General features: G+C 38.2%; 1 protein-coding gene across 1 annotated transcript; it reads left to right on the forward strand.

Annotated features, from left to right (window-relative positions):
* The first annotated feature begins 20,605 nt into the window (after positions 1 to 20,605).
* Positions 20,606 to 23,131, forward strand: LOC106986790 (olfactory receptor 5AN1). The gene has a single exon (XM_015084998.3). It carries the CDS (start codon positions 21,238 to 21,240, stop codon positions 22,174 to 22,176), a length of 939 nt encoding a protein of 312 aa, XP_014940484.2. The 5' UTR covers positions 20,606 to 21,237; the 3' UTR covers positions 22,177 to 23,131.
* The last annotated feature ends 357 nt before the right edge of the window (positions 23,132 to 23,488 follow it).

Here is a 23,488-nt window from a genome sequence, read left to right on the forward strand (position 1 = left end):
TAGGTTTCACTTATAGCCGGTATTTTATTCAACTTTGTAGGGATTCACCTGTTCCAGACTTCTTGCTGTGGTTGAATTCTTCATGTTGTATGTATGTACTGCTTCTTAGAACTCACCAGGATGGCTCCTGGAAAGCTCTGCTTTGTTTCTCAGAAGGTAGTGCTACAGCTCAAGTTTGTGGTTTCTCCCTTGAACAGAAATCATGGCCTGATTTTCTTAGCATATTCACTGTTTACCAGAGCTCGCTCTTGCCTCTGACTTGAGATAGTGCAAAATGAGTGCACAATAAGGGAGAGTGGCAGATTTAGCACTCATAGTGCTGAGGTGACTGCAGGCCAGGTGGAGGGGGGATCTACTGCATCCCTTTAATGCCCTTTGATATTCTTACCTGCCTCATTCACAAACTCTGTGCCCATCCCCCCAAACAGCTTCCCAGTAATTAAGATCCCACCTAAGTACTCAGTACTACTGGAGAGAAATGGGTTCTGGGTCTCTCCATTACATAGCACACAGCTGTGGTACTCAGGCACTCACTAACCAATTTTTCTTTGCCCCATAGGATAGGTTGCCACTGGTTAGTTCATTCCTCTGCAGTGTATTGCCTTGGGAGATGGGCAATACTGGTTATGTTCTTCCTTTCCCTTTTCCAGTGCATACAAACTCGTATTTATTTTTTGCTCCGGGGGAGAGCTGAAGTCTTTCCTCAGGACAGTTGGACTTGGACAAAATATCATTTGTCCATGGCTAGCACTCCAGGTTTTCCCTGACTGTGACTGAGAGGTGTTGGGGATGGTTTGCTAGCTTCTATTAGCCCCACAGCACACATTGAGATCTGTTTCCTGTTCCCTACTGCACAAGTGGGCAAAACTCCTCCTTGGCCCTGTGCATGTGGTGCTGGATCTCACAATTCCCACATATGTACTTTTGTTCATGGCTATGTGCTGATTTTCAGTTTTTAAAGGAGGGGCAAAAAAGGGGTTCTAGTTCAAGATGGCAACATAGGAGGCTCTTGAACTTACTTTCTCAGATGGACACAGCAAATCTACAGCTCCACACAGAGCAATTGGCTGTGAGAGAAATTCATAAACTAACCAAATGACTTCTACACATTGTGCAAACAAGAAAAATTCCACATCGAAACAAATGGGAGAGGTAGAGACACAATCTTGCCAATAATCCCTCCCCTGGCACAGTCACATATATTGGAAGGGAACTCAACAACTTTCAGCTTTTCCCTGAATGGTGTGGGGCTTAGACCCAATATGTAGCACCTTAACTTTTAAAACTTCCTCTTGGGGAGTGGGCCCCCCAAACCCCCATCTCTGAAAGCCAACTGGGTTTATCTATGAGACCTACAAGAAGATAGTAAACAAAGAAACAGTTCTGAACTATCACCTGGGATTTAGTGCAGAAGCAGCAGTCAGAAACACTGAATTCCCAGTCTTTTCCTGAAAGAGGTCCATATGTATATTATAAAAGCTATATCCTGAGGGTCAGCCTTCTAATTTCACACACACCTATGGGTGGACTGCAGTCTCCCCTGCAGCAGGGAAGGCCTGCTGGCACTATCTTTGCACTCTCCCTCTGCCCCACTGCAGGTCACCAGGGTCTCCTAGGAAGGAGATTGTGCACATGTCTGATACCCTGGATTGTGTGGTTTCTGTGTGTATGGGGACACATCCCTTGATAGCCTGGCTCTGTTGGCCAATAGGACTTGCACTCATGGATCCCATAGGACTGTAGCAAACAAAGAAACAGTTCTTAATAGGTTGGCCCCCTCTTCTTGCCCCTGGGTAGGCTTAGTGCAGAGGTCATAGACAGAAACACCTATATCCCTGAAAGAGGCCTACATGCATACTTTAAAAATGCTTTCTGAGTATCTGACTTCCAATCACCCTGCATTTAGGTGTTGACTGAGATCCTCTGTTTTGAGACACTGACAGGTTGTGGCACACCCTCAACTAGAGGGAGGCACTAAATATAAGGAAGGCTGTTTAGACAATCACAAAGGTTTGAGAAACAATCATGAGCAGGGTGCATCTGAATAATAAGTTGCATCTCGTACATGAGACTACTCCTTCAAGACCGGGAGAAATGACTATTTATCTAATGCACAAAAACCAACAGAGAGAATCAAGGAAAATGAAAAAGCAAATAAATAGGTTTCAAACAAAAGATTGAGGTAAGACCCCTGAAATAGATCTTAATGAAACAGAGGTGAGTAATGTATCTGACAAAGGGTTCAAATTATGGCCATAAAGATGCTCACCAAGGTCAGAACAATGCATGAACAAAGTGAGAATTTCAACAAAAAGATAGAAAATACAAGAAATTTCCAAGCAGAAATCTCAGAGCTGAAGAGTACATTAAGTGAACTGAAAAACTCAATAGAAGGTGTCAGCAGCACATGAGGTGAAATGGAAGAAAAAAGGGTCAGTGAAATCAAAGATAGGACAGTGGAATTCTTCTAATCAGAAGAGCATTAGGATAAATAATGAGAAAGAGTGAAGATGCTTAAGAGAGAACACCATCAGGCAGACCAATATTTGCATTATAAAGGTCCCAGAAAGTGAAGAGAGAAAGAGGCAAAAGCTTATTCAAGAAATAATGGCTGAAAATTCCCTTACCTAGGAAAAGAAATAGACATCTAGATCCAGGAAGTCCAGATTATTCTTAGTAACATGAATCCAAAAAGAACCACACTGAGACATACTATAAATAAAATGTCAAATTTAAAGACAAAAGAAGTAAAAAAATACCACTAGTTATGTACTAGGAAACCTCCATAAAATTATTAGCAGATTTTTCAGCAGAAACTTTGCAGGCCTGTGTGGCACAATGTATTCAAAGTGCTGAAAGAAAGAAACCTGTCAACCAAGAACAGTCTACCTGGACAAATTATCTTTCAGAATTGAAAGAGAGATAAAGAGTTTTCAGACAGACACATCTGAAGAGTTCATCACCACTAGATTGCCTTTACAGGATATGTACAGGGGACTTCTTCAGGAGAAACAAAAGGTCACTAATTAGTAACAGGAAAACATATGAAAATACAAAAGCAGTTCTAAGAAGGGAAGTACATGGCAATGAATACTTTCATTTAGAAAGAAGAAATGCAATTTAAAAAACCTAACTTCACAATTCAAGGAACTAGAAAAAGAAGAATAAACTAAGCCCCAAGTTACTAGAAGGAAGGAAATAACAAAAATCAGAGTGGAAATACATGAAGAAGAGACTACAAAGGCAATAGAAAAGATTAATGAAATTAAGGGCTGTTTTTAAAAAACTTAATAAACAAAACAGACAAATCTTTTAGCTAGACTCACTAAGAAAAAAGAGAATGACATAAATAAAATTAGAAATGAAAGAGGAGATGTTACAGTTGCTACCACAGAAATACAATAGGTTATAAGAGACTACCATGAATAATTGCAAGCCAAAAACTTGGGCAACCTAAAAGAAATGGACAAATTCCTATAAACATAAAAACTACCAAGACTGAACCATGAAGAAATAGAAAATATGAGTAGACCAATTACTAGTAAGGAGATTGAGTCAGTAATAAAAAATCCCAACTGATGCAGCAAAGGCAGTCATGTGAGGGAAATAGATAGCAATACAAGTCTACATCAAAAAGCAAGAAATGTCTCAGGGATGCCTGGGTGGCTCAGTCGGTTATGTCTGACTTTGGCTCAGGTCATAATCTCGTGGTGATTTTGAGCCCCACCTGGGGCTCTGTGCTGACAGCTTGGAGCCTGGAGCCTGTTTCAGATTCTGTGTCTCCCTCTCTCTCTGCCCCTCCCCTGCTCGTGCTCTCTCTCTCAAAAATAAATAAACATTTAAAAAAATTTGTTTAAAGAAAAGTCTAAAATACACAATCTAAGTTATGTTTAAAGGAACTAAAAAAGGAACAGCAAATGAAACCTAAAGCCAGCAGAAGGGAAATAATAAAGAGTAGAGCAGAAATAAATGACATAAACACACACAAACAGAAGAGATCAATGAAACTAAGAGCTCGTTCTTTGAAAGAATTAATAAAATTGATACCCCCCAGCCATACTTATCAAAAAGAGAAAGTACCCAAATAAAGAAAATCATGAATGAAAGAGGAGAGATTACAACCAAGATCATAGAAATATAAACAATTGTAAGAGAATATTATGAAAAATTATAGGCCAACAAACTAGGCAATCTGGAAGAAATGGATAAATTTCTAGAAACATACACTACAAAAGCTGAAACAGGAAGAAATAGAAAATTTTAACAGACCCATAACCAGCAAAGAAATCGAATCAGTAAACAAAATCTCCCAACAAACACAAATCCAGGACCGGAGGCTTCCCAGGGGAATTCTACAAGACATTTAAAGGAGAGTTAATACCTATTCCCTTTAAACTGTTCCAAAAAAAAAAAAAAAGAAAGAAAGAAAGAAAAACAAACGGAAGAAAGAAATAAAGAAAGAAAAGAAATGGAGGGAAAACTTCCAAGCTCTGTCTACCAGGCCACCATTACCTTGATTCCAAAACCAAAGACCACACTAACAAGGAAAATTACACGTAAGTATCCCTGATAAACATGGATGCCAAAATTTTCAACAAGTTCATAGCAAATTGAATCCAACAATATATTAAAGAATTATTCAGCACGATCAAGTGAGATTTATCCCTGGGCTGTGCAGAGCTTGTACAACACTCTCAAATCAATCAATGTGATACACTACATTAATAAAAGAAAGGATAAGAACCATACGATTCTGTCAATAGATATAGGAAAAGCATTTTATGAAATACAACATCCATTCTTGGTAAAAATCCTCAACAAAGTAGGGATAGAGAGAATATATCTCAACATAATAAAGGCTGTAGATGCAAGACCCACAACTAATATCATCTTCAAGGGGGAAAAACGGAGAGGTTATCCTCTACAGTCTAGAACGTGACAGGGATGTCCACTCTCATCATTGTTATTTAACATAGTACTGGAAGTCCTAGCCTCAGCAATCAGACAATAAAAATAATTAAAAGACATCCACATCAGCAAGGAAGAAGTAAGACCTTCACTATTTGCAGATGACGTGATAACTTTAGGTAGAAAACCTGAAAGACTGCAATAAAAAAATTACTAGAACTGATACACAAAGTCAACAAATTCACAGGATATAAAATCAATGTACAGAAATCGGTTGCATTTCTATACACCAGTAATGAAGCAGCAGTAAAAGAAATCAAGGAATTGATCCTATTTTACAATTGCGCCAAACCCATAAGATACCTAGGAATAAACCTGACCAACGAGGTAAAAGATTTGTACTCTGAAAACTATAGAAACCTTATGAAAGAAATTGAAGAGGACACAAATAAATTGAAATACATTGCATGCTCATGTATTTGAAGAACAGATATTGTTAAAATGTCTACACTAACCAAAGCAACCTATACATTCAGTGAAATTCCTATCAAAATACCACCAGCATTAAAAAGTTTTTTTTAAGTTTTTTATTTTGGTTGATAGACCACAAGTGGCAGAGGGTCAGAGAGAAGGAGAGACAATCTCAAGCAGGCTCTGCACTGATGTGGGGATTGAGCTCATGAATTGTGAGATCATGAACTGAGCTGAGATCCTAGAGTTGCACACTTAACCAACTGTGCCACCCAGGTGCCCCAACCACTAGCATTTTCCGTAGAGCTAGAACAAACAACTCTAAAATGTGTATGGAACCCCAAAAGCCCCTGAATAGCCAAAGCAATCTTGAAAAATAAAAGCAAAGCTGGAGGCATCACAATTCTGGACTTCAAGCTATATTACAAAGCTGTAGTTTTCAGGACAATATGGCACTGGCACAAAATCGGACACATAGATCAGTGTGACAGAATAGAGGACCCAGAAATAGACCCACAACTATATGGTCACGTCATCTTCAATGAAACAGGAAAGACTATTGAAGGAAAAAAGACAGTCTCTTCAGCAAATGGTGTTGGGAAAACTGGACAACAACATGCAGAAGAATTAAACTGGACCACTTTCTTACACCATACAGAGAAATAAATTCAAAATGCATGGAAGACCTAAATGTGAGACAGAAACCATCAAAATCCTAGAGTAGAACACAGGAAGAAATCGCTTTGACCTTGGCCATAGCAATTTCTTACTAGACACATTGCCAGAGGCAAGGGAAACAAAAGCAAAAATGAACTGTTGGGACTTCAGTAAGGTAAAAAGCTCCTGCATAGTGGAGAAAACAATCAACAAGACTAAAAGACCACCTATGCAATGGGAGAAGATATTTGCAAATGACGTATCAGATAAAGAGTTAGCATCCAAAATCTATAAAGCACTTATCAGACTCAACACCCCAAACCAATTAATCCAGTTGAGAAATGGACAGGAGACATAAATAGACATTTTTCCAAAGACGACATCCAGATGCCTAACAGACACATGAAAAGATGCTCAACACCACTCATCATCAGGGAAATACAAATCAAAACCATAATGAGATACCATCTCACACCTGTCATAATGGCTAAAATTAACAACACAGGAGACAACAGATGTTGGCAAGTATGCAGAGAAGGGGGAACCCTCTTGCATAGTCAGTGGGAATTCAACCAGTGCAGTCATTCTGGAGAACAGTATGGAGGTTCCTTAAAAAAACTAAAAATACAACTATCCTACGATCCAGCAATTGCACTACTAGGTATTTACCCAAAGTATACAAAAGCACAGATTTGAAGGGGTATATGCATATGAATGTTCATAGTAGCATTATCAACAATAGCCAAACTATGGAGAGAGCCCAAATGTCCATTGACTGATGAATGGATAAAGAAGATGCGGTATGTATACAATAGAATGTTGTATACAGTAATAGTGCATATATATATAAAATATTGTATATAGTAATAGTATATAGAATATTGTATATATTAATAGAATATTACTCAGTGGTCAAAAACAATGAAATCTTGCCATTTGCAATGATGTGGATGGAGCTAGAGTGTATTATGCTAAGCGAATAAGTCAGTCAAAGACAAATACCATATGATTTCAGTCACATGTGGAATTTAAAAAATAAAACAGATGAACATAGGGGAGAGTTTTGGAAGGGGCATTGGGTGGGGGGGATGGGCTATATGGGTGACGGGCATTAAGAAGTGCAGTGCAGTTGTTGTGGTGAGCACTGGGTGTTATATGTAAGTGCTGAATCACTAAATTCTACACCTAAAACCAATTTTATCATATATGTTACCTAATTGGAATTTAAATAAAAACTTGAAGTCAAATGAAAGAAAAAAAAAAAACAACAACCTCCCAACAAATAAAAGTCCGAGACCAGATGGCTTTCACTGGTGAATTTTACCAAATATTTCAAGAAGAATTAAGTTCCAATCATTCTCAAACTCCTCCAGAATGTACAAATTGAAAGAACCCTCCTAAACTCATTTTATAAGAGCAGCATTACCCTAATACAAAAACCAGACAAGGACACCAAAAGAAAAGAAAATTATAGCCCAGTATCCCTGATGAACATAGATGAAAAATCCTCAAGAAAATATTGCACACTGAATTCAAGACTACATTAAAGATCATATGCCATAATCAAATGGGATTTATTTATTTCAGTTATGCAAGGATAGGTCAACATCCACAAAACAATCAATGTCATATAGCATATTAATAAAATGAAGAGTAAAAATATGATCATGCCAATAGATGAAGAAAAAGCATCTGAGAAAGTTCAACACCCAGACATGATTAAAAAAAAACCTGTCAACAAACTGGGTATAGATGTAAGATAATCCCACAGCTAACATTATACTCAGTGGTAAAAATCTCAAAGCTTTTCCTCTAAATCAAGAACATGACAAGGATGCCCCCTCTCACCACTTTATTCTACATAGTACTAGAAATTCTAGCCACAGTGATTAGGTAAGAAAAAGAAGTAAAATTCATTCAAGTATGAAAAGATGATGCAAAACTGTCTGTCTTTGTAGATAACATGATTATGTACATAGAAAACCCTGATGACTTTACAAAAACATTGGTAGAACTAATAACAAATTTAGTAGTTATATGAAAAAATCACTATACTGTGACATTTATTTTTTTAGTATTTATTTATTAGTATTTTTAAATGTTTATCTTTTAAAAAAATTAAATTAAAAATTTTTTTATTGAGAGACAGAGACAGAGCATGAACATGGGAGGAACAGAGAGACGGGGAGACACCGAATCTGAATCAGGCTCCAGGCTCTGAGCTCTCAGCACAGAGCCCGATGTGGGGCTCAAATTGTGAGATCATGACCTGAGCTGAAGTCAGACACTTAACTGACTGAGCCACCCAGGCTCCCTAAATGTTTATTTATCTTGAGAGAGAGAGCGAGAGAGAGAGAGAGCGAGAGCACATGCATATGAGCAGGGGAAGGGGAGAGAGAGAGGAAGAGATAGAATCCCAAGCAGGTGCCACATTGTCAGTGTAGAACCTGAGGTGGGGTGTGATCCCACAAACCATGAGATCGTGACCTGAGCCAAAATCAAGAGTCAGACACTTAACCAATTGAGTCACCCAGGTGCCACAAAACCTGTGAGACTTCTTTTTTAAAAAAATTTTTAATGTTTATTTATTTTTGAGAGAGAGAGAGGGGGTGGGGGAGGGGCAGAGACACAGGGAGACACAGAATCTGAAGCAGGTTCCAGACCCTGAGCTGTCAGCATACAGCCCAATGTGAGGCTTGAACTCATGAACCATGAGATCATGACCTGAGCTGAAGTCAGATGCTTAATTGACTGTGACCCAGGTGCCTCAAACCTGTGATATTTCTATATACAAATAATGAACTAGCAAGAGGAGAAATTAAGAAAGCAATCTCATTTACAGTGTTTCAAAAACAATAAAATCCTAAGAATGAATTTACCAAGGAATTGAAAGACCTATATAAGACAGTAATAAGAGAAATGAAGAAGACGCATCTAAATGGAAGTTATATAATTGATACATGTGCTTGTGTGTGTAAAATGGAATACTACTCAGCCATAAAGAAGAATGAAAATTTGCCATTTGTGGCAATATGGATAGACCTTGAAGGTATTATTAATCTTTTAAATTTAAATTCAAGCTAATTAACATACAGTGTAGTCTTGACTTCAGACATAGAACCCAGTGATTCATCTCTTACATATGACACCAGGTGTCATCCCCAAAAGTGCCCTTCTTAATGCCTATCACACATGTAGCCCACCCAACACCCCTCCAGCAACCCTCAGTTTGTTCTCTGTATTTATTTATTTATTAAAAATTTTAATGATTATTTATTTTTGAGAGAGAGAGACAGAGACAGAGACAGAGAGACAGAGTGTGAGTAGGGGAAGGGCAGAGAGAGAGGGAGACACAGAATGTGAAGCAGGCTCCAGGCTCTGAGCTGTCAGCACAGAGCCTGATGTGGGGCTCGAACCACGAGATTATGACCTGAGCCGAAGTCAGAAAGTTAACCAACTGAGCCACCCAGGCACCCCTGTTCTCTGTATTTAAAAGTCTCTTATACATGCCTTACTCTCTGTTTTTATCTTATTTTCCCTCCCTTCCCCTAGATCCATCTGTTGAGTGTCTCAAAGTCCACATATGATTGAAATTGTATGTTATCTGTCTTTCTCTGACCAATTTATTTCACTTAGCATAATGCACTCTAGTTTCATCCATGCTCTTGCAAATGGCAAGATTTCATTCTTTTTCATTGCCGAGTATATATACCACATCTTTATCCATTCATCAGTTGATGGACATTTGGGCTGTCTCCATAATTTGGTTATTGTTGATAGTACTGCTATAAGCATTGGGGCACATGTGCCCCTTCAAACTAGCATTTTTATATCCTTTGGATAAATTCCTAGTAGTGCAATTGCTGGGTCAGAGGGTTTATTTTTAATTTTTGAAGAAACTCCATACTGTTTTCCAGAGTGATTGCACCATTTTGCTATCCCACCAACAGTGTAAGACGGTTTCCCTACTCTGCATTTCCGCCAGCATCTGTTGTTGCCCATGTTGTTCATTTTAGTCATAATGACAGGTGGGAAGGAATATCTCACTGTGGTTTTGATTTGTATTTCCCTGATGATAAGTGATGTTGAGCATCTTTTCACGTGTCTGGATGTCTCCTTTGGAAAAGTATCTATTTGTGTCTTCTGCCCATTCACTGTATTGTTTTTAGGGTGTTGAGTTTGGTAAGTTCTTTATCTGATATGTCATTTGCAAGTATCTTCTCACATTCTATTAGTTGCATTTTAGTTTCGTTGATTGTTTCCTTCACCACTCAGGAGCTTTTTATTTTGATGAGGCCTCCATAGTTCATTTTTGCTTTTATCTTAACCTTGAAGATATTAAGTTATGTGAAGGAAGTCACATGGAGAAGACAGTTATCATAGGATTTCACTCATTTGGAATCTAAAGACAAAAGAGAAACAAACTTAACAATACAAAAACAAACTCATAGATGCAGAGAACAACTGATGGTTACCAGAGAGGAAGGTGGTTGGGAAGTGGGTAAAATGGTGAAGTTGGTCAAGTGTATGGAGATGATTGGTAACCAGTCTTTTGGTGATGATTATTATCTACTGTATAGAGATGTTGATTATAATATACACCTGAAACTTCTATAATGTCATCAACTTCTCGGCATAGTGAGACCTGGAGCATGCAGCTTGGTATTTTCACAGAGACTGTGTAAGACCTCAGAAATGATGGCTATTATGGTGTGTTTAGGGTGTGGGAACTGAATTCCTGATCTGAGCCCCTTGGGATTCCAGGACCTTAGGTTGATCAGGAGCAGAAGAGCCTCCAGACTTGAGATTTCCATGAACACTCAGAGTCCAAATAAGAGGACTTCAAAAAAGTTTAAAAAGAGAATTTTTTTATATAAGAGTTTATGGACTAATTTCATACATATTACATTCATATTTATACAATACTTTATATATCGCATTGTTACATCACATAGATTTGACTTGTTTTCTGTTAACCATATGAAGATGGCAGGTGGGAAGTTAGATGATAGATATTACAGATAGAACTTTTGGGTACATAGAGGTCTGCCACATTCTTCCCAGTATAGCAACACTTCATTTGAATCTCACAAAGTGTGATTTGTGGAACATACTTGGTTCTTACTGACCAATAGCATGGCCTCCATTGTTTGGCCATGGAGCCCATGTACATAGTATACTTTTGGTATTATATCTTTAAAAATTATACTAAAAATCCATTCAGTTTCAAGGTTTAAGTTATTACAGTTCCTATCAGGGGAAATATATAACTGCTAACCTATCAGCAAAGTTGAATAATTAACTCATTGCCCACCCACCCCTTTCTCCCTGGAGGTAAGAATGGCTGACATAGATCAAACCAAGGATGGGACCTTGTCTAGAACATCTCTGCATCCCTAGTAACTGGCAGGGTAGATGAGTTTCATTTCTGAAAACCTAGAAACAAACAAGCAAAAATGTTTGTGGGAATGGTCTTAAGTAGATACTTTTATTGAAGGATTAGTAATGCAGCATAACATGTTGGAAAGAACTTCAAATCAGAATATATAAATTATACCTACTATTGTTTTAATATAATTTATTGTCAAGTTAGCTAACATATAGTGTATACAGTGTGCTCTTGGTTTCAGGAATAGATTCCCATGATTCATCGCTTACATACAACACCTAGTGCTCATCCTGAAAGTACCTTCCTCAGTGCCCATCACGAATCTTCCCCTCCTCCACCCTCCCCATCAACCCTCAGTTTGTTCTCTGCATTTAAGAGTCTCCTATGGTTTGCCTCCCCCACTGTTTGAAGCTGTTTCTTCCCCTTCCCTTCCCCCATGTCTTCTAAGTTTCTCAAATTCCACATATGAGTGAAAACATATGATATCTTTCTTTCTCTGACTGACTTATTTCACTTATCATAATACCCTCCAGTTCCATCCATGTTGCTGCAATGGCAAGATTTCATTCTTTCTCATTGTCGTGTAGTATTCCATTGTATATATAAACCACATCTTCTTTATCCATCCCAAATTACACCTACTATTAATAGAAGGCATGCTTGTGGTACACCCCTTGGGTAAGTGCTTTAGAAGCATTATCTAATTTTATTCTATGAAGATTTACTCTATGAAGTAGCTACTACTACCAGCCCCATTTTATGATAATCCTGAGGCATGGAGAGGCTAATTTGGTATAAGTTACACAGTCATCAAGTGGAAGGGTTAAAATTCAACCCAGATTCATTGATACCCATGTCCCAGTTTGTAACCACAATAAGCCGTGACTCTGTCATGAATTAGTTTTGTTGTTTTCCTTATTGTCTCAGTTCTTTCATTATGCACAGGAAATAATGGCATGTCTGACTCACAGCGCTGCTGTGATGGTTGAGTCTGGTCAGGTATTTGAGAAAATTTATGTATGTCTATATCTAAAATGAAAGTGTTTTGTACAGAGGGAAATGCTCATGTATTTAATTTATTTTAATTAAGGTATTTTACCAGCTAGCCGTGTCATCTTGAGCAAATCTTTTAGTTCCCTGGCTTCAGGTTCCTCACCTGGTAATTGACGGTGTTGGACTAGATGATCTCTAGGTTCTTTCCAGCTCTAATGACTCTTAAGTTTCCAATAGAAAGACTAAAATCATGAGAACATTATTGGACTGTGGGGATGTCAGGGATGGATCCAGAAGGGACATGGCAAAGTGGGGCATGAAATTAGCAGGGACAAAAACTCCATGACAACCGTGACTCCAGAGAGTGTACCTGAGGGTTTTCTCCCTCTAATTGTCTTTTCTCATGTTACCTCTGCTCTTAATAGCATATTTAAGAGGATAGCCAGTTGTGGGCATCTCTCTTGCCCTGAGTGGACAGCCAGTTTCAAAGCCAAAGACTCCCATCTTGGAGAACAATAGGGCCCAGCTGGAAAATTCCTTTGGAACAGAAATAAGCAGTTTTAACCTTTGGCAAGAGCTCTGTCTTCTTGGGGAATCTGGGTCAAGGTGAGAGGGCAAGATTTAGTGAGAACAGTGGATTTTGTGCTATCTTAATAGCCATGTGATTCTGGAGCAAGGTTTATGGGCCTTAGTTTCTCCCATTTTCACCTACTCTCTCTCCCTCAGTCCCACACCTCCCACTGTGGGCTCTGTTTTGGGTTCTCTTTCTCCTAGCCAATGTCTCTGACCTTCCTTGAAAAGATTAATCTCTACTCTTAAATATCAGGGATTATTCTGGGTGAGGCATGAATGTTGAGTTCCTGTTCTGCAATTTCTTAAGGATGTGATCTCTTTTTTTAAGTTTTTTAAATGTTTATTTATTTTAGAGACAGAGAGAGAGAGCACACGTGGAGCAGTTGGGGGTGGACAGAAAGAATCTGAAGGACGCTCTGTGCTGACAGCAGAGAGCCAAATGTGGGGCTCAAATTCACAAACCGTGATTTCATGACCTGAGCCGAAGTTGGACCCTAATCTTGAGCTCTGTTACCTTCTGTTTTTTTCACCTGTAAAATAGGGGATAATGAGATCATTTAGAATCTAATGAGATAATGTTTTTTTTAAAACTAACAAAATTTAGAAGTCAATAATTGAGCACTGAATTAAAAATAACAATTTACTGGCTTTCAGGGGAATTTCCTCAGATCATACATTCTTGTGTAGGTTTTCCAATTTTACCTATCCCAATGACCCTCTTAATTTAATTATTTCCTTGAGATTCTGTTTTTAAAAAGAAACTAATTTAATTTCCATTTACATAAATAATTGATTCATAATTTCTAAGTAGCAAAAGGCTAGCACTTCACTAAATAATGATATGACAGTGTACTCAAATACAATTGCATTGGCTTGTTGAAACACTTTAAATAAGTCTCCATAGTCTTCTTTGGAGACCCTAGTGTGGGTAACACGGATATCAGAGATGCCCCATTCCAAGAATAGGTAGTTGTTAGTCTGTCTTTTAACCTTATTTTTTTTAACTTGTTCTTCATTCAGCAACATCTTGGCTCTTTTAACCTGATTTTGTACCCTGCACAACCTTATAAACTGGCCATGTCCTTAGTTATCAGAATTTGAAGGTTTTGAGTAGCTAGATGCTCATAGTAAAATGCCTAATTAATATCTACATCAGTCACCTTTTCTGTTAATTGTCTTGGAGATGGTGTACACATGCAAAAACTTAACCAAACAGAGTGAATAATTTCAGAATTTTTCCTTTTTCCTATAGCTTACTGAAGTTTAACCAGATGTATTTTATCATGAATTAGTAAACTATCCACACAATTCCTTATATTTGGGGGGGAATGATGAATTACATAAAATACTTTTAGCTTTGACTTCTTTGTTAACAGAATGTAATAAGAAATGGAGAGTTTTACTGTAAGTGATCGAACAGGAGGTTGACTTATTTTCATAGAATTGATTGATTATGTTGGTGTATTGGGGGATGTTGTGCGCAGAGGTTCATATTTGCAAAATATTTTCATTGAATCTAATTAATCCTGGATAAAATAATGGAGAACTTTTATTGGCAACACTTTATTTTGAGAGTAAACAGAAAGATTTCCAAGTTCCTAAAACCATAATTGAAATGAAATAAGACAGTTTTAGTTTTACATCCAAAAGTGGGTGAAAGAACCATTTGTTCATCATGTATTTATTCAGTTATGCCAACATTAGTGTACAAGATGCTTAGACTAAATAGTAGAACATCTCCACTGGACCATGCACTGTGCACAGTATCGTCAGCTCAAGAGTATTTGGTGGTGGTAGAACATGAAAAGTGGCATCAGGAGTTACAGCTGACTGGAAGATAACAGAACACCACAAGATTGAAATAATTATATTTATTGGTTAACAGTATTCTTGAGTCTAGGCTCAGAGACCATCTAATGTAGAAAATAACTATGTGAAGAGCTCCCTGACCTTTCAGTATTCGTTTTGCTTTATTTTTCTTTCACAGAGAGGAATGAGAATGGGGATGATAATTGCTAACATTTATTGAGCCTCTACTGTTTGAGGCCCTTTATGTCATTCAGTCCTTGCAGCAATCCTATGAGACAGTAAGTGTTATCAGCCCTGTTTATAGATGAGGCAACTGAGGCACAGAGAGGTTAATAACTTGCGAAGGGTGACATGGGCAGTAGGTAAAATTCAGGAAATTCTGAAAGTCTGTTTTCTCTGACATTCTCTCTCTCCATCATTTTCCCCTCCCCTCTCCCTTTCTTTCTCAATCTGTGCATACAATTAAGGCTGTATATATTGTAATAAATTGTTTCTTATAAATACAGGAGTTGTCAAACATTGACCAAGCACAGAGACATTTAAAGAAGGAAATCAAAATCATACCAGTTATTACTTTGGGCATTTGTAATTGGCTCGTGTATGTGTTGTGAGACAGAGAGAGAGAGAGAGAGAGAGAGAGAGAGAGATTATATAAAGCATTTTTTTCCCTCCAAAAAAGGTAGAACTATTTGTACATACTCGGCAGCAGCATATGTGAGTGTCCATCCCTAATTGATCAATATCTTTTATATTACAGACATATCCACATTGTCTTTTTTATATTTTCTGGCTGTTTTTCTAACTTCATCAATTGTATTTGAAAAGTACCTCATATAATGGGTTTTTCAGTTATAAGAAAGTTTTGAATAATTATATTTTTTCTCAGAGTTTCTGTTTTAGTGTTATATTTTGGAAATTTCTTTCCTATCTCAAGATTATGTAAATGCATATCTATTTATTCCTCTAATGCTCTAATGGTCTAACAGACCATTAATGGGAGAGTTTATCATTTCTGTATCAATTTAAAATACTAATTTTATCAGCTGTTAAATTCTCACCAATTTTTAAATTTATTCTTTTTTTTATTAAAAAAAATTTTTTTTTAATGTTTATATTTGAGAGAGAGAGAGACACAGACAGAGCACAAGTGGGAAGGGGCATAGAGAGAGGGAGACACAGAATCCAAAGCAGACTCCAGGCTCTGAGCTGTCAGCACAGAGCCCAATATGGGGCTCAAACCCACAAACCGTGAGATCATGACCTGAGCTGAAGTCAGACGCTCAACCAACTGAGCCACTGAGGTGTCCCTAAATTTATTCTTAAATATGTATTTGTTCTCTGATACATGTCTGTGTTTACAAGAATAGTGAGTTATCCATGTTTATAATACTTAATATCAGAAAGTTCAGGTCCAATTTTTTATCTAAATTTTTGGCTGTTATTAATATACTGTTTCATCTCAAGGAAGGACAGTTTGGGTATGTAGTACAGCCAATAGGTGGCATCTGTTACAAATCTGTTAGTGAGTCTATCATGTTGACTATATCAACCAAACATATTAAATATAACTTTGTAGTATTTGGTAACTGAAATATATACTTTGACATGTTTTTGGCATCAAGGCCCATCATAGATTGATTCTGGTTGTCAATTGACCCAAGTCTATTTGAAATGGAAAAACATTCTATGTTCGGGGATTGGAGGAACAAATATTGTTAAAATATTTATACTAACCAAGCAATCTACATGTTCTTGCAATTCCTATCAAAATAACACCAGCATTTTTCATAAAAATTTTTTCTAAAATTTGTATGGAACCAGAAAAGACCCCAAATAGCCAAAATAATGTTGAAAAAGAAAAGCAAAGTGGGAAGCATCACAATTCTGGACTTCAAGCTGTATTACAAAGCTGTAATCATCAAAATATGAGGGCACTGGTACAAAAACAGACACATAGATCAATGGAACAGAATAGAGAACCCAGAAATGGACCCACAAATGTATGGTCAACTCATCTTTGACAAAGCAGGAAAAAATATTTAATGGAAAAAAGACAGTCTCTTCAACAAATGGTGTTAAGAAAACTGGACAGCAACATGCAGGAGAGTGAAACTGGACTACACTCTTAGACCATTCACAAAAATTCAAAATGGGTGAAAGAACTAAATGTGAGACAGGAAACCATCAAAATCCTAGAGGAGAAAGTAGACAGACACCTCTTTGACCTTGCCCACAGCAACTTCTTACTGAACTCAAGAAAACTAAATAGACAATAATTTACATGGTTTAACTCCAGAAATCTAGATAGTTTACCATGGCCCCAGGTGCTTTGACTGACTTCCACAGAAGGTCTGAATCTGTATTGCCTAGAGGCAAGGAAGCCTGCTGATCTACAGGGCTGATAATGCCTCAGGAACTTCCCCAAATTAACCCATAAAAGGCTAGTATGCCTGGCATGCTTATCCACAAGCACAGCTGTCCTGCATGGTTATCTTGAGCAATCAGTGATAGTAATAGCCAACACCTATTGGACAATTACTGTGTACTGGATTGCGTGCTGAGCATGTGCATGAATTTCCTCAGATAACTCTCCCATTAACCTTACAGTTCAGGGGTTCTTGTCCTCACTTTGTTGGGAGTGAGTCATATCTAGTGTGTTTAAACCACTGGGACAAGTGCATAGAATGAGATGGTATCAGAATGAGAACTCTTTTTTTCATTTTATTGAGATGTAATTGACATACAACACTGTATAAATTTGAGGGGTACAACACAATGATTTGATTTATGTATACATTACAAAATGATTACCACAGAAGACTAGTTAGCATTCATCACTTTTCATAGTTACAGTTACATCTTCCTTGTGATGTGAACTTTTGAGATCTAATCTCTTAGCAACTTTCAAATACACAGTATTGTTAACTATAGTCATGATGTTGCACATTGCATTCCCCAAATTTATTTACCTTATAACTGGAAGTGTGTACCTTTTGACCGCCTTCCTCAATTCCCCCATCTCCTACCCACTGCGTCTGGCAACCGCAAATCAGATATCTCTTTCAGTGAGTTCAGTTTTTTTAGATTTTGCATATAGTGAGATCATATTATATTTGTCTTTTTTGGTCTAACTTATCTCACTTAGCATAGTGTTCTCAAGGATCATGCAGCTTGTCACAAATGCCAGGATTTCCTTCTTTTTCATGCCTGAATAATATTTATATATAATATTGAATGTTAGCATATATTATTTATATAATAGTGTAACATTTTATATATCAATTATGATTTCTTTATCCATTCATTTTTTTAAAGATTTTTTTGGTTTTTTTTTGTTTGTTTGTTTTAGAGAGAGAGAAAAAGAATTCATGCATACAAGCAGGAAAGAGGCAGAGAGAGAGAGGGGGAGAGAGAGAATCTTAAGCAGGCTCCACACTGGGCACAGAGCCTGTCATGGGGCTTGATCTCACAACCCTTAAATCATGACCTGAGGCCGAAATCCAGAGTTGGACACTTGACTGAGCCACCCAGGCGTCCCAATCCATTTATCTTTTAATGGACATTTAGGTTATTTCAATGTCTTGGTTACGGTAAATAATGCTGCAATGAACATGGGGGGGGGTGCAAATATCTCTTCAGAACACTAATTTTATTTCCTGTGAATATATACCCAGAAGTGGAATTGCTGGATCGTATGTAGTTGTATTTTTAATTTTTTTAGGATCTCCATACTGTTTTCCATAGTGTCTATACCAATTTACATTTCCACAGCAGTGCACACCCCTATTCTCCACACCTTCACCAGCATTTGTTCTCTCTACCCTATTCTGACAGTTGAGAGTTGATATCTCATTGCATTCCCCTGGTGATTAGTGATGTAGAAAACACCTTTTCATGTACCTTTTGGTCATTGGGTGTCATCATGGAAGAGTATCTATTCAGGTCCTGGGCCCAATTTTTAATTGGACCATTTATTTTCTTGCTATTAAGTTATATGAGTTTGTTTTATATTTTGTATATTAACTTTTTATCAGATATGTGGTTTGAAAATATTTTCTCCTGTTCCATAGGTTACCTTTTCATTTTGCTTATCATTTCTTTTGTTGTGCAGAAGTTTTTAGTTTGATATAATCCCACTTGTTTAATTTTTAATTTTTTTTTTTTTTTTGCTTGTACTTTAGGTGTGATATCCAAAAAATCACGGCCAAGTGATGTCAAGAAGTTTTTTCTTGAGTTAATTTTTTGAGTGGTGTAAGATTTGGGTCTAGTTTTCTTCTTTTGCATATGAGACAAGTTTTATTTGTTTGTTTTTTTGAGAGAGAGTGTGAGCAGGGGAAGTGGGGGGGGGGGAGAGAGAGAGAGAGAGAGAGAGAGAGAGAGAGAGAGAGAATCTTAAGCAGGCTCTACACCCTCAGCATGGAGCCCAATGTGGGGTTGTATCCCATGACCCTGAGATCATGACCTGAGCCAAACTCAAGAGTTGGAAGCTCAGCTGACTGAGCCACCCAGGGGCCCCTCTTTTCATATGAATATCCATTTTTGCCAACAACAGTTATTGAAGAGATTATCTTTTCTCTATTGAGTATTTTAGGCTTTCTTATCAAATATTAGTTGACCACATATGCGTGGTTCTGTTTCTGGGCCACACCTAAATGTATAAAGCCACTCCCTGGACTCTCTGCTAGAGTGCTTCTGGGTTTGGCAGCTTCCCAGGAGCCCTGGTGAGCTTCCTGGTTGGATGGTACTAGGAGATATACTCAGCAGTAGGCGGGGCTATGAATTGGCTTTTCTGCCTGGACATGGTGGAGACAGGCTCTAAGGCCAACAAGGCTCATTGTTTGAGGTTCTGAATCAGGCAGAACTGTGTGCTGATTTCCCTGGACAAATGAGGCCACTGTCCTAGCTCTGCAGGTGGGCAGCACTGCTGACTGCTGCACTATGCTCCTTTTTAGGTGGTCTGGGCAGGTTTCCTGGTTGGGCTGGGCCTGATGGGCCAGTGGATGAGTTTATGAATTGGTTTCCAGCCTGTACAGAGTGGCAGAACAGGCTCCAATGCCAGAAAGCTTGCCATTTCAGATCCTAGATCAGACAGAACTGCCTATCAAATTACCCGGTGGTCAGATGGGACCACCATCTGGTCTCTGCAATGCGTAAAACCTCTGGTGGGGATTTCTACCTGAGTGTCAATGCAAATAGGAACTCAGTCTGCCAGGATCTGAGCACTGATTGCTGAAAGTCCTGCCTCCTTCTCCCTCACAATCTGATTCCCAGTAATCATGCCCCACAGATTCCCCTGCCATCCCCTAGAGGTGAGACCAGATTGGACATCCCACGAAATGACCCACAATTCTGGGGGAGCTGGATAACCACTCACCTTGGGATCTCTCCCTCCCCCTCATGCCCCAACTGGGGAAACCACAGGTAAAAGGAATCCTGTTGGTGTGGCACTGTGCCAGCACGGGAGAGTAGCAGTACAGTCAAAGTGTGTGACCTCTAACCGTCTATGTGGTCTCTGTAGTCCAAGGTAGGTGTTTCTGCCTCATTTCCATGTTCTAGGATTTTCAAAATGTTGTCTTGCCTATGAATAGTTATTCTATTGCTAGTTGTCCTGGGGAGGGGGCTGATGTCAGGAAATGACCTATAGTGCAATCTTGATGATGTTTTTCAGAACTAAAACACCAAAGTCTAAACTCTTAACCACAGTACTATGCTGTTTCCTAAGAAACAAAATATTCTAAAATTGAGACGATAGTTGAGGGCAATAGTGAGTTGTGCTAGCCTCTGTATGGAATAGTTTGTGTGAAGGCTTCCCTAAGAAGACGTATTCCATAACCTAATTGAGCACATCTGCTGTGCCCCAAGAGAATGTTTTCAGAATTACATATTATGATGTAACTTACCAGGCCATTTTGGAGATGTTTTATTAGATAAAATTGTTTAAAGTTTGAGAAGTTATTATAAAAAGGGTAATTTTTTTCATGGTTGAGATAAGAAATTTAAGAAACCTATCTAGATGATCATCTGGGGGAGAAGAGCTATTTCAAATGTATTCATCAATGATGCCACTTATGCAGGAGTTATATATTTATCAGAGGTCTTTTAAAAACCTATTATTTTAATCAATGATTCTTAGTATTATATATAAGAGCCATAGGGTTTCTATTGCTTTTTTTAAAGTGGTCAATTTTTAAATATCTCTTTTAATTTTCATGAGACGTCATGGAATAACTGAGAACCTGAAGCACTTTTCAAAAGGTACTTCTTGACAATTTATGATGAAAAGGTGGGGTCTTTTCTTCAGGAAAGTGAGGCATTGCTTCTTTCTCAGTACTTAGTGGAGGAGAGAATGATATATATGAGCAATGTAATGCTGTCATTTCAACTGAGTCAGCAGTGCATTCTCTTCTCTCTTTTCTGATTCTAGAAGCACCAAGCCAATGACTGGGAGAGGAAATATTACAGAGGTCACTTATTTCATCCTTTTGGGATTCTCTGATTTCCCCAGAATCCTAGCAGTGCTCTTTGTTGTATTCCTGCTCATCTACATTATGACTCTGACTTGGAACTTGTGCCTCATCATCTTAATAAGGATGGACTCTCACCTCCACACACCCATGTACTTCTTCCTCAGTAATCTGTCCTTCATGGATATCTGCTATGTGACCTCCACAGCCCCCAAGATGCTCTCCAGCTTTTTCCAAGAGCAGCAAACTATCACCTTTGTGGGTTGCACCGTTCAATGCTTTGTTTTTTCAATCATGGGACTGAGTGAGTCTTGTCTCATGACAGCCATGGCTTATGACCGATATGCCGCCATTTGTAATCCTCTTCTCTATTCATCAGTCATGTCACCCACCCTCTGTATTCGGATGGTGCTGGGGTCCTATCTGGCTGGATTCTCTGGTTCTGTATCCCTGTTGTGTGCCATACTTCAGCTTCACTTCTGTGGGCCTAATGTCATCAACCACTTCTTCTGTGACATGCCCCAGTTGTTAGTCCTGTCCTGCACTGACGCTTTCTTTGTGCAACTCTTGACTGCTATATTAACAATGATCTTTGGGATAATAAATGCCTTCATCATCATGATATCCTATGGCTATATTGTCATCTCCATCATGAAGATCACTTCAGCTAAAGGCAGGTCCAAGGCTTTCAACACCTGTGTTTCTCATCTGACAGCAGTGTCCCTCTTCTATACCTCAGGTATGTTTGTCTATTTGAGTTCCAGCTCTGGCGGCTCCTCCAGCTTTGACAGATTTGCATCAGTATTCTACACTGTGGTTATCCCCATGTTGAATCCCTTGATTTACAGTCTGAGGAACAAGGAAATCAAAGATGCCTTGAAGAGGCTGCAAAAGAAGAAATGTTCCTGCTGAGGTCCTGTCCAGATTTGTCCCATCAGAAACCTTAAAACAATATGCACATGAATGAACTATAACAAAATTCATAGTGTCTTTGTATAAAGAAAGCTTAATTTGACACAGATAATATGCCAAATGGACTGACATGTGACTTGATTCCACACAAACACAGTACATTTAAGTCCTGGAACTTCATACTTTTGCCCTACATGAATAGTGGCCTCATTTATAAGTAATCTGCAAGTATTTGTAAAATTTTAAGGTTTAGAAACCTGTCACTTTTTGCTTCGGAGATTGAGCCCTGTTCAGTCTCAAACCTCGCATTGTAAAAGAGTGATACCTGACAGATGCCCCCAGGAATGTAGAAACCTGTCTCCCAAATATTTTGATGCAGTGTAATCAAGACATGATGGTGATTGATGTTTATTCTGTGTTTCTGACCATAATGGGAGAGAATAGAGAAAGGGGATGTGCCTTTGAAAAGAAACGAAACTATACAATTAGCCAGTTGTGTCTTCTGGGAAGAGCAGTCTGAGATAGCTAATGTTTGTCTAAGGCCTTTTTCAGGGCTAATCATCTATTAAGATTTGGTCACATTACCAGGTGTAATCTAAAGAAGCGGGGGGTGATTTGAATCATAAAGAGTAATGGAATGAAGGATGTGGTCCCTTCAGTAGCATTTATTTATGAGTTTGATGTTTTAATTCTTGAATCTTATGTCCAATGTGGATTTCTGGGGGGAGATGCTGTGCAAAATTCATGTCAACTAATAGAAATTTCTGATACTGTAGGACTCAAACCTCTTTCCCCCATTAAATCTGGAAAATTTGCCCTGTTGACATAGGCAATGGGATCACACTACCAAATTGTTCTGGTATTTTAAGCATCTGTTCAAATTTGGTGTGAGGAGATTTGTGTGAGAATTCATTGTAATAATATAGTTACTGAACGTTCAATGTTTGCAGAGACTAAGAACAAATATGGAAGGTGGTATACACTCTTTGCTATTGTGTGTGTTCAATATTTTATGTCCTAGATTTTTGGTTGTATGGGTGATACAGTGGATGGAGTAGGTGGTCAGAGTTACTCTAATACTTATATTTTCCAGGAGTACTCAAGGGTCAGGAGAGGAAATAGATAGCAATAGGCAGGGTTCTCAACCCTGGCTAGTTTGTGTTGTCTGAAGGAGGAAATAAAACATTTGGTCCTAGAAGCCTGGTTAAAAAGAGGAACAAGATGGGTCCCAACACTGACTGTTGATTTGCCAGGTTGCTTAGACATTAACCAAATGATAAAAACTAAATGCCATTACATTTATATATTATTC

This window comes from Acinonyx jubatus, chromosome D1, assembly GCF_027475565.1.
Source record: "Acinonyx jubatus isolate Ajub_Pintada_27869175 chromosome D1, VMU_Ajub_asm_v1.0, whole genome shotgun sequence".
NCBI lineage: Eukaryota > Metazoa > Chordata > Mammalia > Carnivora > Felidae > Acinonyx > Acinonyx jubatus.

Coding starts and splice junctions, on each gene's coding strand:
- LOC106986790 (XM_015084998.3), top strand. CDS start 21,238: ATGACTGGGAGAGGAAATATTACAGAGGTCACTTATTTCATCCTTTTG.